At 45.1% G+C, this 18,102-nt stretch overlaps 2 protein-coding genes across 2 annotated transcripts in view; one reads left to right on the top strand and one right to left on the bottom strand.

Annotated features, from left to right (window-relative positions):
- The window catches only part of LOC124528157 (class I histocompatibility antigen, Gogo-B*0103 alpha chain-like), a 215,970-nt gene that overhangs the window by 154,142 nt on the left and 43,726 nt on the right, over positions 1 to 18,102 (top strand). The gene's annotated exons all lie outside the window — the stretch shown is intronic.
- LOC124528160 (BOLA class I histocompatibility antigen, alpha chain BL3-7-like) lies at positions 11,309 to 14,694 on the bottom strand. Its single transcript, XM_047101571.1, has 8 exons — positions 14,584 to 14,694; positions 14,041 to 14,310; positions 13,562 to 13,837; positions 12,686 to 12,961; positions 12,464 to 12,571; positions 11,999 to 12,031; positions 11,815 to 11,862; positions 11,309 to 11,685 (listed from the first exon to the last, which is right to left on the bottom strand). Exons 1-8 carry the CDS (start codon positions 14,654 to 14,656, stop codon positions 11,681 to 11,683), a joined length of 1,089 nt encoding a protein of 362 aa, XP_046957527.1. The 5' UTR covers positions 14,657 to 14,694; the 3' UTR covers positions 11,309 to 11,680.

Raw genomic sequence — 18,102 nt, 5'->3', positions numbered from 1 at the left:
GGTGGCGCAGTCGGTTAAGCGTCTGACTTCAGCCAGGTCACGATCTCACGGTCCGTGAGTTCGAGCCCCGCGTCAGGCTCTGGGCTGATGGCTCAGAGCCTGGAGCCTGTTTCCGATTCTGTGTCTCCCTCTCTCTCTGCCCCTCCCCCGTTCATGCTCTGTCTCTCTCTGTCCCAAAAATAAATAAACGTTGAAAAAAAAAATTAAAAAAAAAAATAGTTAAAAAAATGCTGTAACTGAAATGCAAACCCAATTAGAGTTCATCAAAATGAGGATGGATGAATTAGAGGAACGAATCAATATCAAGGTTTATTCAAACAAATTATAGTTGAAAGTTTCCCTAATCTGTGTAAGGACACAGACATCAAAATCCAAAAGCACAGAAAACTCCCATTAAATTCAACAAAAGCTGATCATCAGCAAGGCATATCATAGTGAAATTCACAAAACACACAGACTAGGAAAGAATCCTGAAAGCAGCAAGGGGGAAAAAAGTCCTTATCATACAAGGGAAGACAGAACAGGTTCTCAGCAGCCCTGTCCACAGAAACTTGGCAGGCCACAAAGGAGTGGCAGGACACATACAATGTGATGAATGGGAAAAATATGCAGCCAAGAATTCTTTACCCGGCAAGGTTGTCATTCAGAACAGAAGGAGAGATAATAGTTTCCAAGACAAACAAAAACTAAAGGAGTTTAAGACCAGTCCTGAAGGAAAAAATATTTTTTTGAGAGAGAGAGGGTGCAAGTGAGCAAGAGAGAGAGAGAGAGAATCCCATGAGGCACAGAGAGACAGAGAGAGAGAGAGAGAGAGGCCAGGCTCAGCTGAACCAAGGCCCCAGCTCACCCTATGCAGGACTCAAACTCAAAAACTGTAAGATCATGACCTGAGCCGAAATCACATGCTTAACCGACTTAGCCACCATGGCTCCCCTTGAAAGACATTGTAAGGGGGAGTCCTTGAGTGGAAAAAAAAAAGAACAAAAGCACAAAAAACTAGAAAGGACCAGAGAACATCACCAGAACACCAACTCTACAGGTAACATAGGGCACTAAAGCCATATATTTCAATAATTATTCTGACTGTAAATGTATTAAATGCTCTAATCAAAAGATTTATGGTATCAGAATGGACAAAACAACAAGATCCATCTATATGCTTCCTACAAAGGGTTCATTTTAGACCTAATGACACCTGCAGATTGAAAGTGACGGGTTGGAGGACAAACTACCATGCTAATGGACGTCAAAAGAAAGCCAGAATAGCCATACTTATATCAGATGAACTATATTTTTTTTTAATTTTTTTTCAACGTTTATTTATTTTTGGGACAGAGAGAGACAGAGCATGAACGGGGGAGGGGCAGAGAGAGAGGGAGACACAGAATCGGAAACAGGCTCCAGGCTCTGAGCCATCAGCCCAAGAGCCTGACGCGGGGCTCGAACTCACGGACCGCGAGATCGTGACCTGGCTGAAGTCGGACGCTTAACTGACTGCGCCACCCAGGCGCCCCCCAGATGAACTATATTTTAAACCAAAGACTGTACCAAGAGATGAAGAAGGACATTACATCATCATTAAGGGGTCAATCGAGAAAGAATATAAAACAATTGTAAACATTTATGCCCCAAAATTGACAGAACACAAATATATAAATCAACTAATCACAAATATAAAGGAAGTCATTGATAATAATACAATCGTAGTAGAGGACTTTAACACCCCATTTACATCATTGGACTGACCATCTAAGCAGAAAACCAACAAGGAAACAACAGCTTTAAATGACACACTGAACTGGATGGATCTAAAATATATATTCAGAACATTTCTTCCTAAAGCAGCAGAATACACATTCTTTTTGAGAGCACATGGGACATTCTCCAGAAGAGATCACACAGGGGTCACAAATCAGCCCTCAACAAAAACAAACAGATCAAGGTCATACCATGCACATTTTTAGACCACAACACCATGAGATTTGAAGTTAACCACAAGAAAAAATTTGTAAAGCCATCAAATACACGGAGGTTAAAGAATATCCTACAAAAGAATGAGAGGGTTAACCGGGAAATTAAAAATTACCCAGATGCAAATGAAAATGAAAACATGACAGTTCAAAACCTGTGGGATGAAGCGAAGGCAGTCCTAATAGGAAAGTATATTGCAATAGAGGCCTATCTCAAGAAGCAAGAAAGGTCTCAAATACACAACATAATCTTACACCTAAAGAAGCTAGAAAAGGAACAGCAAATACAACCTAAAGCCAGCAGAGAAGGGAAATAATAAAGATTAGAGCAGAAAGAAACCATATAGAAACAAACAAACAAACAAAACCCTAGTAGAACAGATCAACAAAACTAAGTCTGGTTTTTTGAAAGAATAAAACTGATAACCCTCTAGCCTCACATGTCAAAAAGAAAAAAGACCCCCAAAAGATAATATTATAAATGAAAGAGGGGAGATCACAACCAACACTACAGAAATACAAACAATTATGAAAGAATACTATGAAAATTATATTCCAGAAAACTGGGAAATCTGGGAGAAATGGAAAATTCCTAGAAACTTACAAACTAAAAAAACTGAAACAGGAATAGAAAATTTGAACAGATATATAACAAGCAAAGAGATTGAATTGTATTCAAAAATCTCCCAACAAACAAATGTCCTGGGCCTGACAGCTTCCCAGGGGAATTCTACCAGACATTTAAAGAATTCTTCTCGGGGCGCCTGGGTGGCGCAGTCGGTTAAGCGTCCGACTTCAGCCAGGTCACAATCTTGCGGTCTGTGAGTTCGAGCCCCGCGTCAGGCTCTGGGCTGATGGCTCGGAGCCTGGAGCCTGTTTCCGATGCTGTGTCTCCCTCTCTCTCTGCCCCTCCCCCGTTCATGCTCTGTTTCTCTCTGTCCCAAAAAAAATAAATAAAAAACGTTGAAAAAAAAATTAAAAAAAAAAATAAAGAAAGAATTCTTCTCAAAGTGTTCCTATTCTTCTCAAACTGTTCCAATAAATAGGAATGGAAGGAAAACGTCCAAACTGATTCTACAAAGCCAGCATTACCTTGATTCCAAAACCAGAGAAAGACCCCATCAAAAAGGAGAATTACGGGCGAAAACCCTTGATGAACAAGGATGCAAAAATGCTCAACAAAATACTAGCAAATCGAATTCAACAATACATTAAAAGAAGTATTACCATGATCAAGTGGGATTTATTCCTGGGCTGTGGGTTTGGTTCAATGTTTGCAAATCAATCAACATGATATCCCACATTAATAAAAGAAAGACAAGGACCATATGATCCTGTCAATACATGCAGAAAAAGCATTTGACAAAATACAGCATCCATGCTTGATAAATACCTTCTACAAATAGGGATAGATGGAATATGCCTCAACATCATAAAGGGCATTTATGAAAAACCCATAGATAAAATCATCCTCAATGGAGAAAAACTGAGAAACTTTCCCCTATGGTCAGGAACAAGACAAGAATGTCCAGTCTCACCATTACTATTTAACATACTACTGGAAGTCTTAGCTTCAGCAATCAGATAACAAAATGAAAGAAAAGGCATCCAAATTGGCAAGGAAGTATTCAAACTTTCACTCTTCACAGAAATCATAATACTCTGTGTAGAAAACCTGAAAGATTCCACCCAAAAATTGCTAGAACTAACACATGAATTCAGAAAAGTTACAGATTGTTAAATCAATGTAGAGAAATCTGTTGCATTTGTATACACCAATAATGAGGCAGGAAACAAAAAAAGAAACAAGGAATCAACCCTGTTTGGAATTACACCAAAACCAATAAGATACCTAGGAATAAACCTAACTAAAGAGGAAAAAGTTCTGCACTCTCATTGATAACTATAGAACACCTATAAAGAAATTGAGGATACAAAGAAATGGGAAAGCATTCCATGCTCATGGATTGGAAGAACAAATATTGTTCAAATGTCTATCCTCCTCAAAGCAATCTATAATTTAATACAATCCCAGTCAAAATACCACCAGCATTTTTCACAGAGCTAAAACAAACAATCCTAAAATTTGTATGGAACCACAGAAGACCCCAAATAGCCAAGGAAACTCTGAAAAACAAAAAAACTGGAGGCATCACAATTCCAGATTTCAAGCTGTATTACAAAGCTGTAGTCATCAAGACAGTATGGTACTGGCACAAAAGCAGACACATAGATCAATGGAACAGAATAGAAAATTCAGAAATGGACCCACAACTATATGGTCAGCTAATTTTTGACAAAGCAGCAATGAATATCCAATGGAAAAAAGATAGTCTCTGTAACAAATGGTGTTGGGAACACTGAACAGCAACAGGAAGAAGAATTAAGTGGGACAACTTTCTTACACCATACACAACAGGAAATTCAAAATGGATGAAAGACCTAAATTTGAGGTAGGAACCCATCAAAATCCATAACAGCTTCTTACTGTACAAATTGCTGGAGGCAAGGGAAACAAAAGCAAACATGAACTACTGGGAGTTCATCAAGATAAAAACCTTCTGCACAGGGAAGGAAACAACCAACCAAAGTAAAAGACAATCTAGAGAATGGGAGAAGATATTTGCAAATGACATATCTGATAAAGGATTAGTTTCCCAAATCTATAAAGAACTTAGCAAACTCCACACCCAAAAAGCAAATAACCCAGTTAATAAATGGGCAGAAGACATGACTTTAGAAAACACTTTTCTAAAGAAGACATTCAGATGGCTAACAGACATGTGAAAATATGCTAACATCATGAGAAAGAATGAAATCCTGCCATCTGCAGCAACGTGGATGGAACTGGAAGGTATTATGCTAAGTGAAATAAGTCAGTCAGAGAGAGACAGATATATGTTTTCACTGATATGTGGAACTTCAGAAACTTAACAGAAGACCATGGGGGAAGGGAAGGGGAAAATATAGTCACAGAGATGGAGGGAGGCAAACCATAAGTGACTCTTAAATACAAAGAACAAACTGCGGGTTTATAGGGGGCAGGGGAGAGGGGAAAATGGTGATGGGCTTTGAGGAGGGCACTTGTTGGGATGAGCAGTGGGTGATGTATGTAAGTGATGAACCGTGGGAATATACCCCCAAAACCAAGAGCACACTTCATACAGTGTATGTTAGCCAACTTGACAATAAATTATATTAAAAATAAATAAATAAACACAAATGTTAAAAAAATGGAAGAAAATATGCTCACATTTTGCTGCCAGTATATCTAAAATGAACAGCACAGGAAATAACAGATGTTGTCAAGTATGTGGAGAAGGGGGAACCCTCTTGCAGTGTTGGTGGGAATGTAAACTGGTGTAGCCACTCTGGAGAACAGTATGGAGGTTCCTCAGAAAACTGATAATACAAATACCCTATGATCCAGCAATTGCAGTACCAGGTATTTACGCAAAGGGTACAAAAATACATATTTGTAGGGGTACATGCACCCCAACGTTTATAGCAGCATTATCAACAAGAGCTAAATGATGAAGAGAGCGCAAATGTCCATCCACTGATGAATGGATAAAAAAGAGGTGGTATACACACATATGCGCGCACACACACACACATTAACATGCAGACACACACACGTATAATGGAATATATATGATTTATCTTCAAGAAATCTCCAAGTGCATTTGAAAGAATCTATATTCTGTGGATGGCTGGAATGGTCAGTAAATGTCAGATTTGTACTATTGGTTTATAGTACGGCTCAAGTCTTCCTTATGTTTATTGATCTCTGCATAGATGTTCTATTCATTATGGAAAGTGATGTATTGCAGTTTCTGACTCTTACTGTTGTATTGTCTGTTTCTCAAGTTCTGTCTGTTTTGTTTTCATGTATTTGGCACTGAGTTATTAGGTGACTATATATGCAGAATTGTTTCATCCTTCTGATAGTTTGATACTTTTATCATTATAAAATGTTGCTGTTTATCTTTACTAGCATTTTTTCTTTATGTCATATACTAATATTTATTCAAATAACATATATTTATATATTTATATCGTATCCTGGTCCTGTTATATTTTATGTCCTACGAGTGCAATATTGAAGTTTTATGACCTTCTTTTTACTACCTATTCTTTCTAAAGCTACTCAATCAGTCTTTTTCCCGTTTGTACTTTACATTTCATGCTGCGAGTTTCTCCTTTTCTTTGTGCAATTCTTTCTGCAAATTTTTTGACACATAGCTTAAATGTAGATTTCTCTAGAGAAATTTGTTTCTTTCTTATAAATTTGAGTCAATATCAATCCAGGACAATAATAAACTAAACTAATGACTTGAAGGTACTTTGACCCAAAATAGCAAAGCAAATTTGGATTACAAATCACAGAAGGGTTAGTCTGTCATTGCAAATTCTTTGAAGTAGCTATTTTGGTCACTTTGTGTTAGCTCCAAGCAAACCTCCTTAGAATAATTTCTTCTTATTCTTGAAGATAGAGTTGATGTGATTCATGTCACCCTTTCCTGAGGATATGAATCTATGAATCTTAACTCCCATATTTTCAGGGAGAGGTGTTTCTTATGAAATAGAATAAGCTCTGGACATTATTTCCTGTCTAGTAAGTTCATGAGCCTGAGAGGTCAAGCTAAGATTTTCTAGATTTGAAATACACCTTGAGTATCAGAGCAACGATCATCCCTAGCTTTTTGCCCATTATTATATTTTGGCCTAAATGATTATTATTCTCCTGATTTTTCTTGTGGGTGAAATATATACAATATATAATATATATTGTATACATATTATTTTATACATGTATGTATAAATCATGATTAGTTGTTTTTATAGGAAGAGGCAGCCTTAAAACTTAGTCTACTGTGTTACTGGAAGAGGATCCCCATTCACAATTGTTTCATTTCTGCGATTTATCCAGCACCAGACCAGGTGGTAGAATACAAGTCTACCTAAACCAGTGGTGATCTGTGTCTTGTGTGAGCCAGCACTGGTCTGTGAATGTGCATCAGCCCACAAACAGATAGAGACAGAAATGAAAGTGAAACCTTATCCTGTCTCAGACTGGCAATCGAGACAAAAATAAGCCTGTATATCGTCATTGGATCTGCTAAAAACAGTTTGATTACTAGCTGTTCGTGGACCAGAGGTGGAGGAGCACAATGTCTAACCTGGGATGATTTTGCAGACTTTTGTGAGGGTCACATAAAACCTGGTAAATTTTGGATACTCTGCTCAGAAATACGGGCATGTACAAAGAAATATGAAGTGTCTGTGTATGTACAAGGATCATCTGAAGTGTTACAGATCTGGGTAACTTAATCCTAGGAGGAGACAAAGGCTGGAGAAGACATTTTGAACAATCACTTCATCACCCGACAGTGCTACTCCACTTCCTTGTGAGTACAACTGGAGTAAAGCTGGATCCCATAACAACTATCAAGGGGAAAAGTTGAAAGACGCTGTATTTAGTCACTCCTTCCTCCAATCTGACCTGAGTGCCTACAATGTATCATATCAAGTTGTAGTCTCAAATCACTGCTCCAAATGTTGCAATTTGTCATTCTTTTTCCATTCCTGGCCCCCAACTTCCATGCCCAGAGCTAGTATCCTCTTCCCATATGAAAAACTTCCACATTTAAAAATGTTGACGGAGGGCAGAGACCATGGAGAGGAGAACCCACTTTGCCAAACACTCTTGCATTGGACATGGCATGAAACTTCAGTCACGTGACCACCTGCCAGACTCTCAGGACATGGGACAGATAGGCTGGGACCGCACTACATGGCATTTGGCACAGGTGTTTGAGTGACAGTGGTGTCATGCAGTTAGTTGCAAGGGGCAGCAGCAACAGCAGTCCTAGCCTCCGGATCCAGTGTCCTATGTCAGGGGACTCTGTTGTGAGGGTGACATCTATACCCAGCAGCAGGGCCCTGGCTATATGTGAGCCTCCCCCTCGGGTCCATTGTGGATTCTGTTCCCATCTGTGTAGACTCAAGCCTGGTTTGTGACTTTCCTTGAAATAGAACAAGGCCCCACATTCTCTTTCTCTCATCCCAGTCTGTAACTGTGCACATGTATCACAAAGAGGCAGAAGTCGATGTAGGGAATAGCGTCAGAGAGCATGATTTCAGACTTTTTTTCACCAGTTTTACTGAGATATAACTGACATACACCATTGTGTCAGTTTAAGGCTACAGTTTCTTGACTTGATACGTTTCTATGCTGCAAAATGCTTACAACCATAGCATTAGCCTAGACCTGCACCTTGTCACATAGTTACCATTTCCTTGTGTGGGGCAAACATTTAAGATCTACACTCTTGTTATCTCAGAGATTTTATGTTGAGCTGATAACCACTTCCTCAATCTGCCACCTGGCTCTGCCCCCAGTGAGAGAAAATATGTATCTCCCAGCAGGCCTTGCATTTTTCTTCCTAGAAAAAACAACATTTAAATGTGGATGTAAGACCCCTTCCCACAATGAGGGCTCTCATCAGTGACTTCACTGCAACTCTATCTGGTGGAACCCCAGGATTGCTTGTAGGTTTGTTACAAAATGCTCAGGCCTCTCCCCACTTACCATGTTAGAGTGTTGGGCGTGGGCCCAGGAATCACTACTTAATAAGCCCCACAGAAGAGGGTGAGGCACAGCCATGTGGGAATCGTGCTTTATGTGCTTGGTTCTCAGCGTGTGACCTGAAGACCAGAAGCAGCACCAAACTTGTTATAAACCCAGAATCTCATGCTCTATTGCAGACTGTCTACCTCTTCCTAAGTCCAGGAAATTCCAGTGCACACGGAAGGCTGGGTCTCCCTGGAGTGTGTGCCTTCTAGGTGCAGAACCAGAACTGGGCAGTGTGCTCTAGGTTTGCTCTGATCCGCTTGCTTAGTGCTGACAAGTCCAGGGTTTGGTCCTGTTCCTTTCTCTTCTATGGCCATCATCCCCTTGGTGACCTCATCTATGCTAAAGGCTCTAAACATCATTTATATGATGTCAACATCCATATCTATTTTTCCAACCCAGATATTTCTCCTACCCTGTGATCTGTATCCAACAGCCAACCTCACCTGTATTTCTAATAATCTCATTTTCCACACTCCTAATGGGGTGCCTGTGATGCTGCTTCCCCAAATGTCCTACTTCCAAAATCTTCCCTGTTTGATTGGAAGACACTGCTCCTTTCTTCTTGCAGTCTGAAGTATTGGATGCTGTCCGTGATTCCTCCTTCTCACAACGCAGAATTAATACATAAGGACATGCTGCTAAGTTCATCTTTAATTGTATCCAGAACATACACTCACACACACACACGCAGACACTAACCAGAGTACAGTCACTCCCTCTTATTTTCTCTCTTGAAACCCCAAAATAAATCCAACATCCCCCCTCCTGGAAAAGGCACAGGCTCCCTACAGTCTCCCTACTGGTGTCCCGCCCTTCACCTCTCAATTCTGCACAGCAGCAAACAGATGCTGCTAAGACAAGTAGTACGACGTGAACCATCTGATCTAAACCATCTGGTGACTCCACATGTCACTCAGAGAAAACTCAAAAGCCTTCTAATCCTAGACCTAGACATCTGACCGCATTTCACATGCTCTCTGCTCCAGCCACAGTGGCCTCTCACCCTTCCTTGAACAAGGACACGCTCCTGCCCTAGTGCGTGTGCCTGGAGGTTCCACTGCCTGGAAAGAACTCCCTGAGACATACTCTTCAACAATTCCTTGTGTCCCACACATCTCTCAGAGGTCAGCTTCCCAGTGAGGCTCACACTTACCACCGTAGTAAAGTAGCCACCTTCCCTGTCCCACACAGGTAATTCTCTGGGTCACCTTCCTCAAAGCACCTACCAATTTCCATTTAAACACTTCCCTTATTTACCACATTTATACAGTATATGGTTGACTCTGAATTAACACTGGTTTGAACTATGCACATCCACCGATATGTGGTCTTTTCTACAATAAGTGCTGTCAATGCCGTTTGTCTTATGTTTTCTTACTATTTTCTCCACCTTAATTTATTGTAAGAATACATGTTACATATCCATGTAACAACAAAATATGTGTTAAGTGACTGTTCCTGTTTTCAGTAAGGCTTCTTATCAACAGTACGTTATTAGTGGCAGTATTTAAGTTTCAGGGGAGTCAGAAGTTATACTTGGATTTCTGACTGCTCAATGGGGTCAATGCCTTCAGTCCCCAAATTGATCCAGGGTCAAGTAGAGTCTGTCCCTCACCCCTAGGACATATTCTCTGCAAGACCAGCATGTTTGCCTCTTCTTAATTACTGAGGTGTCCCAGATGAAAAAATAGCAGGTCCTGCACGTGGCACACGAGATTATCAGTGGAACAAGTGGTCAGCAGAGAGGACCTCTGTCTTCTGGATGAGCCTCAGGCACAGCCGGTCCGTGGCAGCTCCCGTACAAAGTGCCCCCACCTCACCATCAGTGCCGCCTCTACTTTTCCCCAAGGCTGCTCCCCCCCCCACCCTCTCTGCTCAGCTCCCCCCTCCTACAGCGTTTTCCCTGCACAGCACAACACACAGTTAGAGTCATGTCTTCAGAATTACTGTACTCAGCCTCTACGGGCCCTTTCTCCAACCAAATAGAAATCTACATTAGACCCTGCTTTATAAATCCATGAACGTGGATGAGAGCCAGAACCAGCATCACTAGAACTAAGAGCAGGGAGAGGGCATAGAGAGGCAGGGAAGGTAGAAACTAACTGAAGTATAATAACGATGAGAAACTCTCAGACTCCTCCTACCTCCAGAATCTAAAGAATAATCCAGAAGACAGTTCGAGAGGACGGGGAAGATTGGATGAATCTGAAAATTCACCTCTCCAAACCCCAGAGACCCCTGTGTGCAGGGCCCACCTAGGCCTGCGGAACGACAGCCCAAAGGACTCCTGGTGCCATAACTATCGGGGTCACCCGGGGAGAATGAGACAGGAACTTGGACACAAGAGCAAGAACAGGCCTGATGCTCCACAGAAACAAGGAAAAGAAAACCACCCAAAAGATGTGGCTAAGGTCATGAGCCTGGATGGAGCCTGGGCTGACCCAGTCACAGGAAGCTCTTGCTGCACAAGCTCCTGGTGACAGGTGACATCCAAGCCCCTATGATCTCAGGTCCTGGTGAGACAAGGTTCCACAGAAGGGACCAGGACAAGGAGCAGAGACATGACCCAGCTGAGGAGGGAGCACGTCACACTAATTATGCACTGAGCACCGACTGGACCCAGGCCCTGTCCCCGCTCGGCTCTTCCAGCCCTCTCCTGTCCCCACCTGCAACAGACACAGCACAGGAAATATGCGGGTTCTGGGAGGTTCTCAGGGCTTTCATTTATTTTCTCTTGCAATTTTACAAATCTTCTCTTTTATTACCTCATCATGCCCACATACCAAGAATTACAAAACACAAATTCCTATCAGGATTCTCATTTTCAGTAGGGAAGTAAGGCGTCAGTACTCAGCCCAACATGAAGGAAAGACAGGGATGGAGACGGAACACAAATCAGTATGGTAGGGGTCATGGTGGGCATGGGGGCCAGTCTCCTGCGTCCTCACAATATGCTAATAGGAACACAGACACATCTGACACCATCTGAAGAAAGTCAGGGGATCTTGATGTCACCAAGTGGGAGTGTGAACAGATCCTGCATCGCTCAGTTCTCCACAGGCAGCGGGTCTCAAACTGTGAAAAAAAATCATCATGAACACATTTAGGTCAGTCACATAAGTGCCACATACTCAACAGCCCCCCACATGCTCAAAGTGTCCCTAGTGCCACCACTCCTCCCCACTTCACCCTCCAGAGTCTTACCTTTAGGAGCCATTAGAGACGAATCAGAGCCCTGGGTACTGTCGTCGCCTGGGGTAGAACAAACAGGACACGATCAGAGCCATAGGAGTTGAGACTAAAGGAGCAGCCAAGGGGGAAGGGGGGTGACCCATGGGGTCCTGTCTACACAATTCCAGGTTTCAGGGATCACCCCCTCCATACTTACGTGCAGCATGAGAATAGCTTGGTCCCTTTCCTCCTGTGGAAGAAAATAGCATGTTAGAGATCTGGGACAGGTGGGCCATGTGATCCTAGAGCAACCTCCTAGTTCTGGTCCACAATGAAGTTTCCAGAGTTCTGACTGAACACCCAGGACAGGATTGGGACACATGAAGAAAGAGGTGTGGGGTCACAGGACCACCTGACTTGCTGGAGGTCTGACCTCAGCAGGGACCTTCCTCTCTGTCCTGTCACTGCTGGGAATCAGGTCCCCGTCACCAGAATTACCAAGTGAAAATCTGTTCTTCATTTTCACAAGTGCTTTGCTACAGAGTGATTGTTAGTAATGGCTCCAGAGTGGGCAGGTCCATGTGTGTGGATGGAACTGCCCAGGAACCAGTCAGGACAATGTGCTACCTAGGAAAACCCCCAGTGGGACAAGAGAACTCACATCCCCCCACTCTGTTCCTACCTGAAAACTTCTTCCTCCAGATCACAGCTCCAACCACCAAAGTGACCACAAGGACAGCCACACCAGCAATGATGCCCAGAATGGTGATGAAGGGCAGAGACGATGGCTCTGGAAAGGGATGGAAGGTGAGGGGCCCAGACCTCCGGCTTCAGTCCTGACTCTGAAATTTCCAGAAGGGCCCTGCTTTCCCTGACACGGGACTCTATCCCAAACCCTCCTTACCCCATCTCAGGGTGATGGGCTCAGGCAGCCCCTCATGCTGCACATGGCACGTGTATCTCTGCTCCTCTCCAGAAGGCACCACCACAGCTGCCCACTTCTGGAAGGTCCCATCTCCCGCAGGCCTGGTCTCCACAAGCTCTGTGTCCTGGGTGTGGTCCTCCCCATCACGCTGCCAGGTCAGGGTGATCTCCGCAGGGTAGAAGCCCAGGGCCCAGCACCTCAGGGTCACCTCACGGTCAGAGATGCGGTGGTGGGTCACCCGTGTGTTGGGAGATTCTGAGGAAGAAGAAACAGAGAATCCACACTGTGGTTTAGCTTTATGGGCCACTGAAACTGCATCCACGTGACCATCCTGAGGTGGACAGGACAACTGGTCTGGATGGAAGAAGTACAAAACCCAGACAGCAGTCTAGCCTTTGGGATCTCCTGATTCTTGTTAAGTTCTGGAATCAGGGAGAGAAGCCCAGGAAGGAGACTGCAGGTCCAAGGGGGGAACACACTGTGGTCCTGAGTGTGATGGAGGGTGAGTGACTCAGAAAACCCGGAGTCAGATCTCCAAATATGTTCCCAGATGGAGACAAGGCCTTGAGAGGGAAGGTCAGGGTTCACAAGGTGGCTGCCAGGGTCAGAGGGAACTGCTGATGGGTTATTTCTGGGATGTCTCAACCTGCACCCCAGGGAGAAACTGGATTCCTGTCTCTCTTTTAGAGAAAAGCACCCTCAAGGTGAGTCAGTCTCTAGTAGGCATATGAACTCCCAGGCGGATCTCCCTCTTCCCACCCGTGGGAGGGGTCTGACACTGAGTCCATTTTCCCTTCCTCGTGGGCAGCCAGCCCCAGTGGAGGGGAGATCGAGGAGGCCCCGCGGTCCCGGTACCTGCGCGCAGCAGCGTCTCCTTCCCCATGTCCAGGTATTTGGCGAGCCACTCCACGCACGTGCCCTCCAGGTAGTTCCCTAAGTTTTCCGCCGCACCCGCCTCCTCCCACTTGCGGCGGGTGATCTGCGCCGCGGTGTCCGCCGCGGTCCAGGAGCGCAGGTCCTCGTTCAGGGCGATGTAATCCTTGCCGTCATAGGAGTCCTGACTGTACCCGCGGAGGAGGCGGCCGTCGGGTCCCACGTCACAGCCATACATTCTCTGGATGTTGTGCGACCCTGTCCCCGCCCCGCCCCCAGAGCAGCAGTGATTAAGGTGAAACCGAAAGTAAACCCGCCTAAAACCTCCCTCGGGCTCTTTCAGGGTCGTGGGACGGGGGTCTCGAGGCCTCGGGGCAGCGCTCAGACCCGGAGACTCGGGGCGACCCCGGCCCGTCCGTGGGGATGGGGGTCGTGACCTGGACCCGGCCCGTGTCGCTCACCGGACTCGCTCTGGTTGTAGTAGCGGAGCATCGTGTTCAGGTTCACTCGGAAAATCTGTGCGCTGTCCAAGTAAATCCGGGTGTTCCGGTCCCAATACTCCGGCCCCTCCTGCTCTATCCACGGCGCCTGCGGCTCTTCCCTGGGATTCGGGGCGTCGCTGTCGAACCGCACGAACTGAGTGTCGTCCACGTAGCCCACGGCGATGAAGCGGGGCTCCCCGAGGCCGGGCCGGGACACCGCCGTGTAGAAATACCTCAGGGAGTGGGAGCCTGCGGGCGCGGAGGGGCTGAGACCCCGCCCGACCCTCCTCCCCGCGCGGGGCCCGGGTCCCAGGGGAAGGGGACGGGAGGGGAGGGGGACCCGAGTTGGGGAGAGCAGGACGGAGTCCGGGAGGGACGGGGGAGGGGAGCCCGGGGCGAGGCGCGGGTGGAGGTCTGGGTCCGGGCGGTGGACAGTCGCCTCCCCGGGGGTTCCGCTTCCCCGCCGGGCGGTTTCTTCGCTCCTGCCCCTTAGAGTCCCTTTCCTCCCGACCCCGCACTCACCCGCCCAGGTCTGGGGCGCGGCCAAGGCCCCCAACAGCAGCAGGAGCAGAGTTCGGGACATCACGAACCGCATCCTCGGGGTCTGAGGACAAATGTGAGTCTCAGGAGGCGGATGCGGAAACTTTATACCCCGGAACCACGGTGCCGCTGATTGGCGTCTCCAGAAACTGGACACTAATAGGTGTGTGAACCGAGGCCGCGTCATCAGTATCCAGGCAGAAGGACCTGACACAGGTTGTGACAGGGAGAAGTGAAACCAGGGCAGATGGGGACTCCCCAGTACTGGGCTTCCCTGCCCCCGAAGCCGCCCTGGGGCAGAGTCCCTGAGAGGCAGGCCTGGGGACCTGGGACTTGGCCTGGACTCCTCACCTATTGCACAGAGCGCTCTTTGTCCCACTGTGTCCCTGAGTTGTGCACCAGGAGCTGTGTGAGTCACTGATTCTCCAGCATTTTGTTCTCAGGATATCTCTACAGTCTTACAAATTAGTGAGGATCCCAGGGAGAATTGTGTGTCTGTGGATTCTATCGATCCTTATTTACCACAGTAGGACTAAAACAGGTTCATATATTTATTAATTCGTGTACAATCACATGAAAACAGAAATATTGTTTGTGTGGAAAGTACCAATGTTCCCAAATAAAAGGGGCAGTGAGAATACTGGTTTTGTTCCATTGTACATTTTTGCAAGTCTCTTTCTTGTCTGTCTCCTTAGAAGACCACTGGATGTTCAGATTTGCTTCTGCATCTATTGTGTTGTTTTGGTTGAAGTATATGAAAAAATTTATATCCTTGACCAAATATAGGAGAATAGTATGTATTATAACCGTTTCAGATAATTATGGATATTCATCTTTGATACTATATTAAAACTACACAATGTGTACTTTCTCTGAGGTTCTTTGCAAACTGGACCTGAAACAGTATCATTAACTGTGTTTTTCTGTTACATTAAATCCATAGGCCCATCTGCACATGGAACGGATCTTGTCCTAATGCATAATTGTTTTTAAGTAATGTGTTGTGTGTTGTTTCGCTAAGTAATATAGGTGTTCCAAGATTGATTAGAGTGGAATCGAATTATCAAAAAGTCATTTGTTTTGGGGCACCTGGTTGGCTCAGTTGGTTAAGCATCCGGCTTGGGCTCAGGTCATGATCTCACGGTCCATGAGTTCAAGCCCCGCGTGGGGCTCCGTGCTAACAGCTCAGAATCTGGAGCCTGACTAGGATTCTGTGTCTCCCTGATTCTCTGCCCTACCCCTGCTTGCACTCTGTCTCTCTCTTTCTCTCAAAAATGAATAAACGTTAAAAAAATTTTAAAGAACGTCATTTGTTTTAATATTACCACAAATCCCAACAGAAAAGATGGTTAGTACTGAGAAGCTGTCAAGCTTCTGGGTGGGTCACAGGTTTATGGAATGGGCTTCATGGGTGATGGGTTCTAAGGAGGGCACTTGTTGTCATGAGCACTGGGTGTTGTATGTAAGCGATGAATCACTCAATTCTACTCTTGAAACTAATATTAAACTGCATGTTAACTAACTGGAATTTAAATAAAAACTTAAGATAAACAAAGTAATGGTAAAAAGCAGCGATTGCTCAGTAACCAGCACAGGGAGATGTTTGGTATTTGGTGGGTCATATGGTGCCTTGTTTTTGTCTGTAATTGGACAAAGTTATGTCAGGTTTCAGAGTGTACTTGTGTGCTGTCGATGTTCCGTGAGATGACTGGCTCATGTCCCGCAGGAATAATATGGCCCAGTGGTGGCATCAGCCAGCTTCTGACCACACTGAGGCCCAGCTGTCACTGTCAGACCAGTTCCTGTTGTGGGGGCTGCTGTTTCTTCTGTCTTCAATTGCATATTTTAAAATAGCTACAACCCATCAATAATAATTAAAGACTTGGTGTTTTGGGGAGCCTGGGCGGCCGGTCGGTTAAGGGTCAGACTCTTGATCTCATGGTTTGTGAGATGGAGGCCTGTGTCAGGCTCTGTGCTGACAGTGTGGAGCCTGCTTGAGATTCTCTCTTTTGATATCTCTGTCTCTGTCTCTGTCTCTGCCCCTCCCCTGCTCATACTCACTCTGTCTCTCTCTGTCTTAAAATAAGTAAATAAACTTTTTAAAAAATCTGGAGGACTTTTAAATCCTTAAATAGTCCCATATACATTGGCCCTGTTAGGGTTCTTAAATATGTTTATTTCTTCTTGTATCACACCCTGAGGAGAAGCTTTTTTTCAGATTATGGATTGTGCAACTTTTTCACACTAAAACTACTCCCAGAATTAGGGTAGGTCTTAGGTTTAATACTTCATAAGCAGGAATATTGTTCATGGTCATTCCAGACCCTAGTTCCAATACTTATCCCTTTGTCATGGAGTACCTCCTTCCTGTCTCCTAACATGTCTGCCAGATTTGGTTACTGTTCTCTGTATCTCCTCAGAGGCCGATTTGCTCAGGAAAATCCGAAGCAAAGGAGAGAAAGGAAGAGTAATTATACTTAGAGGAAAAAAGGAATCATGTAGTGGGGAATAAGAGGGACTTAGTGGTTTCATGTGGAGGGTGTGCTTCCAGAAATCTCCCACTCTGGCACATTGTCATTCTCCCCCCATACACACACCCATGGGCCCACATCCCCCTACTCTCCACACACAGGCAAGATCTTTGTGAAGTCTGTGCAGTGTTGCATTGCCCTGGCCCAGCTCCTGGTGGAGCAGAACTTGCCAGCCATTGCCATACACTGTGAGACCCTTCAGGAGGAGAGGTGAGGGAGAGATGGAAAGATGTCTTGTGTCCTTGGGAAGAAATGAAATCCCTGAGATAAAGGACTGTGAACATTTTTATGATTGTCTTTATGACAAAGGCTTTCTTGGTCACAGTAGTTTAAAGGTCTTCAATATCGAATTCTTGTGGCCAGCAACCTATGTGGCCAAGGCATGGACATTAAGCAGGTGAACTCTGCCATCAACTACCACCGGCCTGGCGATTCCCACACCTACCTGCATCGGGTAAGCTGCACACCCACACGGACATCCCAGTGCACCTCCCAGCCCCTGATTTCCTATGTCTTCGTACATTACACCCTCGTCCCTCCTTTTGGGTGTCTTCCTACTTTGGGGTCTTCCAGTGCTACCCTCTGTCGCCTTCCAGGAGGCCTGTGTAGGCCAGTTGCCCGAGGGGATTGTCCATCATGTTTGTGTCAAGTGAAAACAGTGCCAAGATCCTCAGTGAGGTGCAGGGTCAAACTGAGGTCGATGGTACTGAACTGCCTGAGGAGATGGACATTTCCTCCTCCAGTGAGTGAGTGAGGATCTCATGAAATTAGTTCCTCCAACTCTTCACAGTCTCTTTGTTCCTTAGAGACTTTGTCTTGAACCATGTAGTGCAGAGAATGGTGCCTGATGCCTAATGGATGCCTGACAAGTTTATGCACCCCGACCTTGATCCCATGTTGGGATGTTTTGTTCATTTCTATGTCCAGTCCCTTTCCTCTCTCATCCAATTAGTTGTTTTTGCACCCCAGT

The sequence above is a fragment of the Lynx rufus genome, unplaced genomic scaffold (genome assembly GCF_022079265.1).
Source record: "Lynx rufus isolate CCGP_SWC_20201006 ecotype Redwood Valley unplaced genomic scaffold, mLynRuf1.p SCAF_6, whole genome shotgun sequence".
NCBI classification, from domain to species: domain Eukaryota; kingdom Metazoa; phylum Chordata; class Mammalia; order Carnivora; family Felidae; genus Lynx; species Lynx rufus.
The sequence above is the reverse complement of the archived record's forward strand: the minus strand, read 5'-3'. Positions and strand labels throughout refer to the sequence as shown.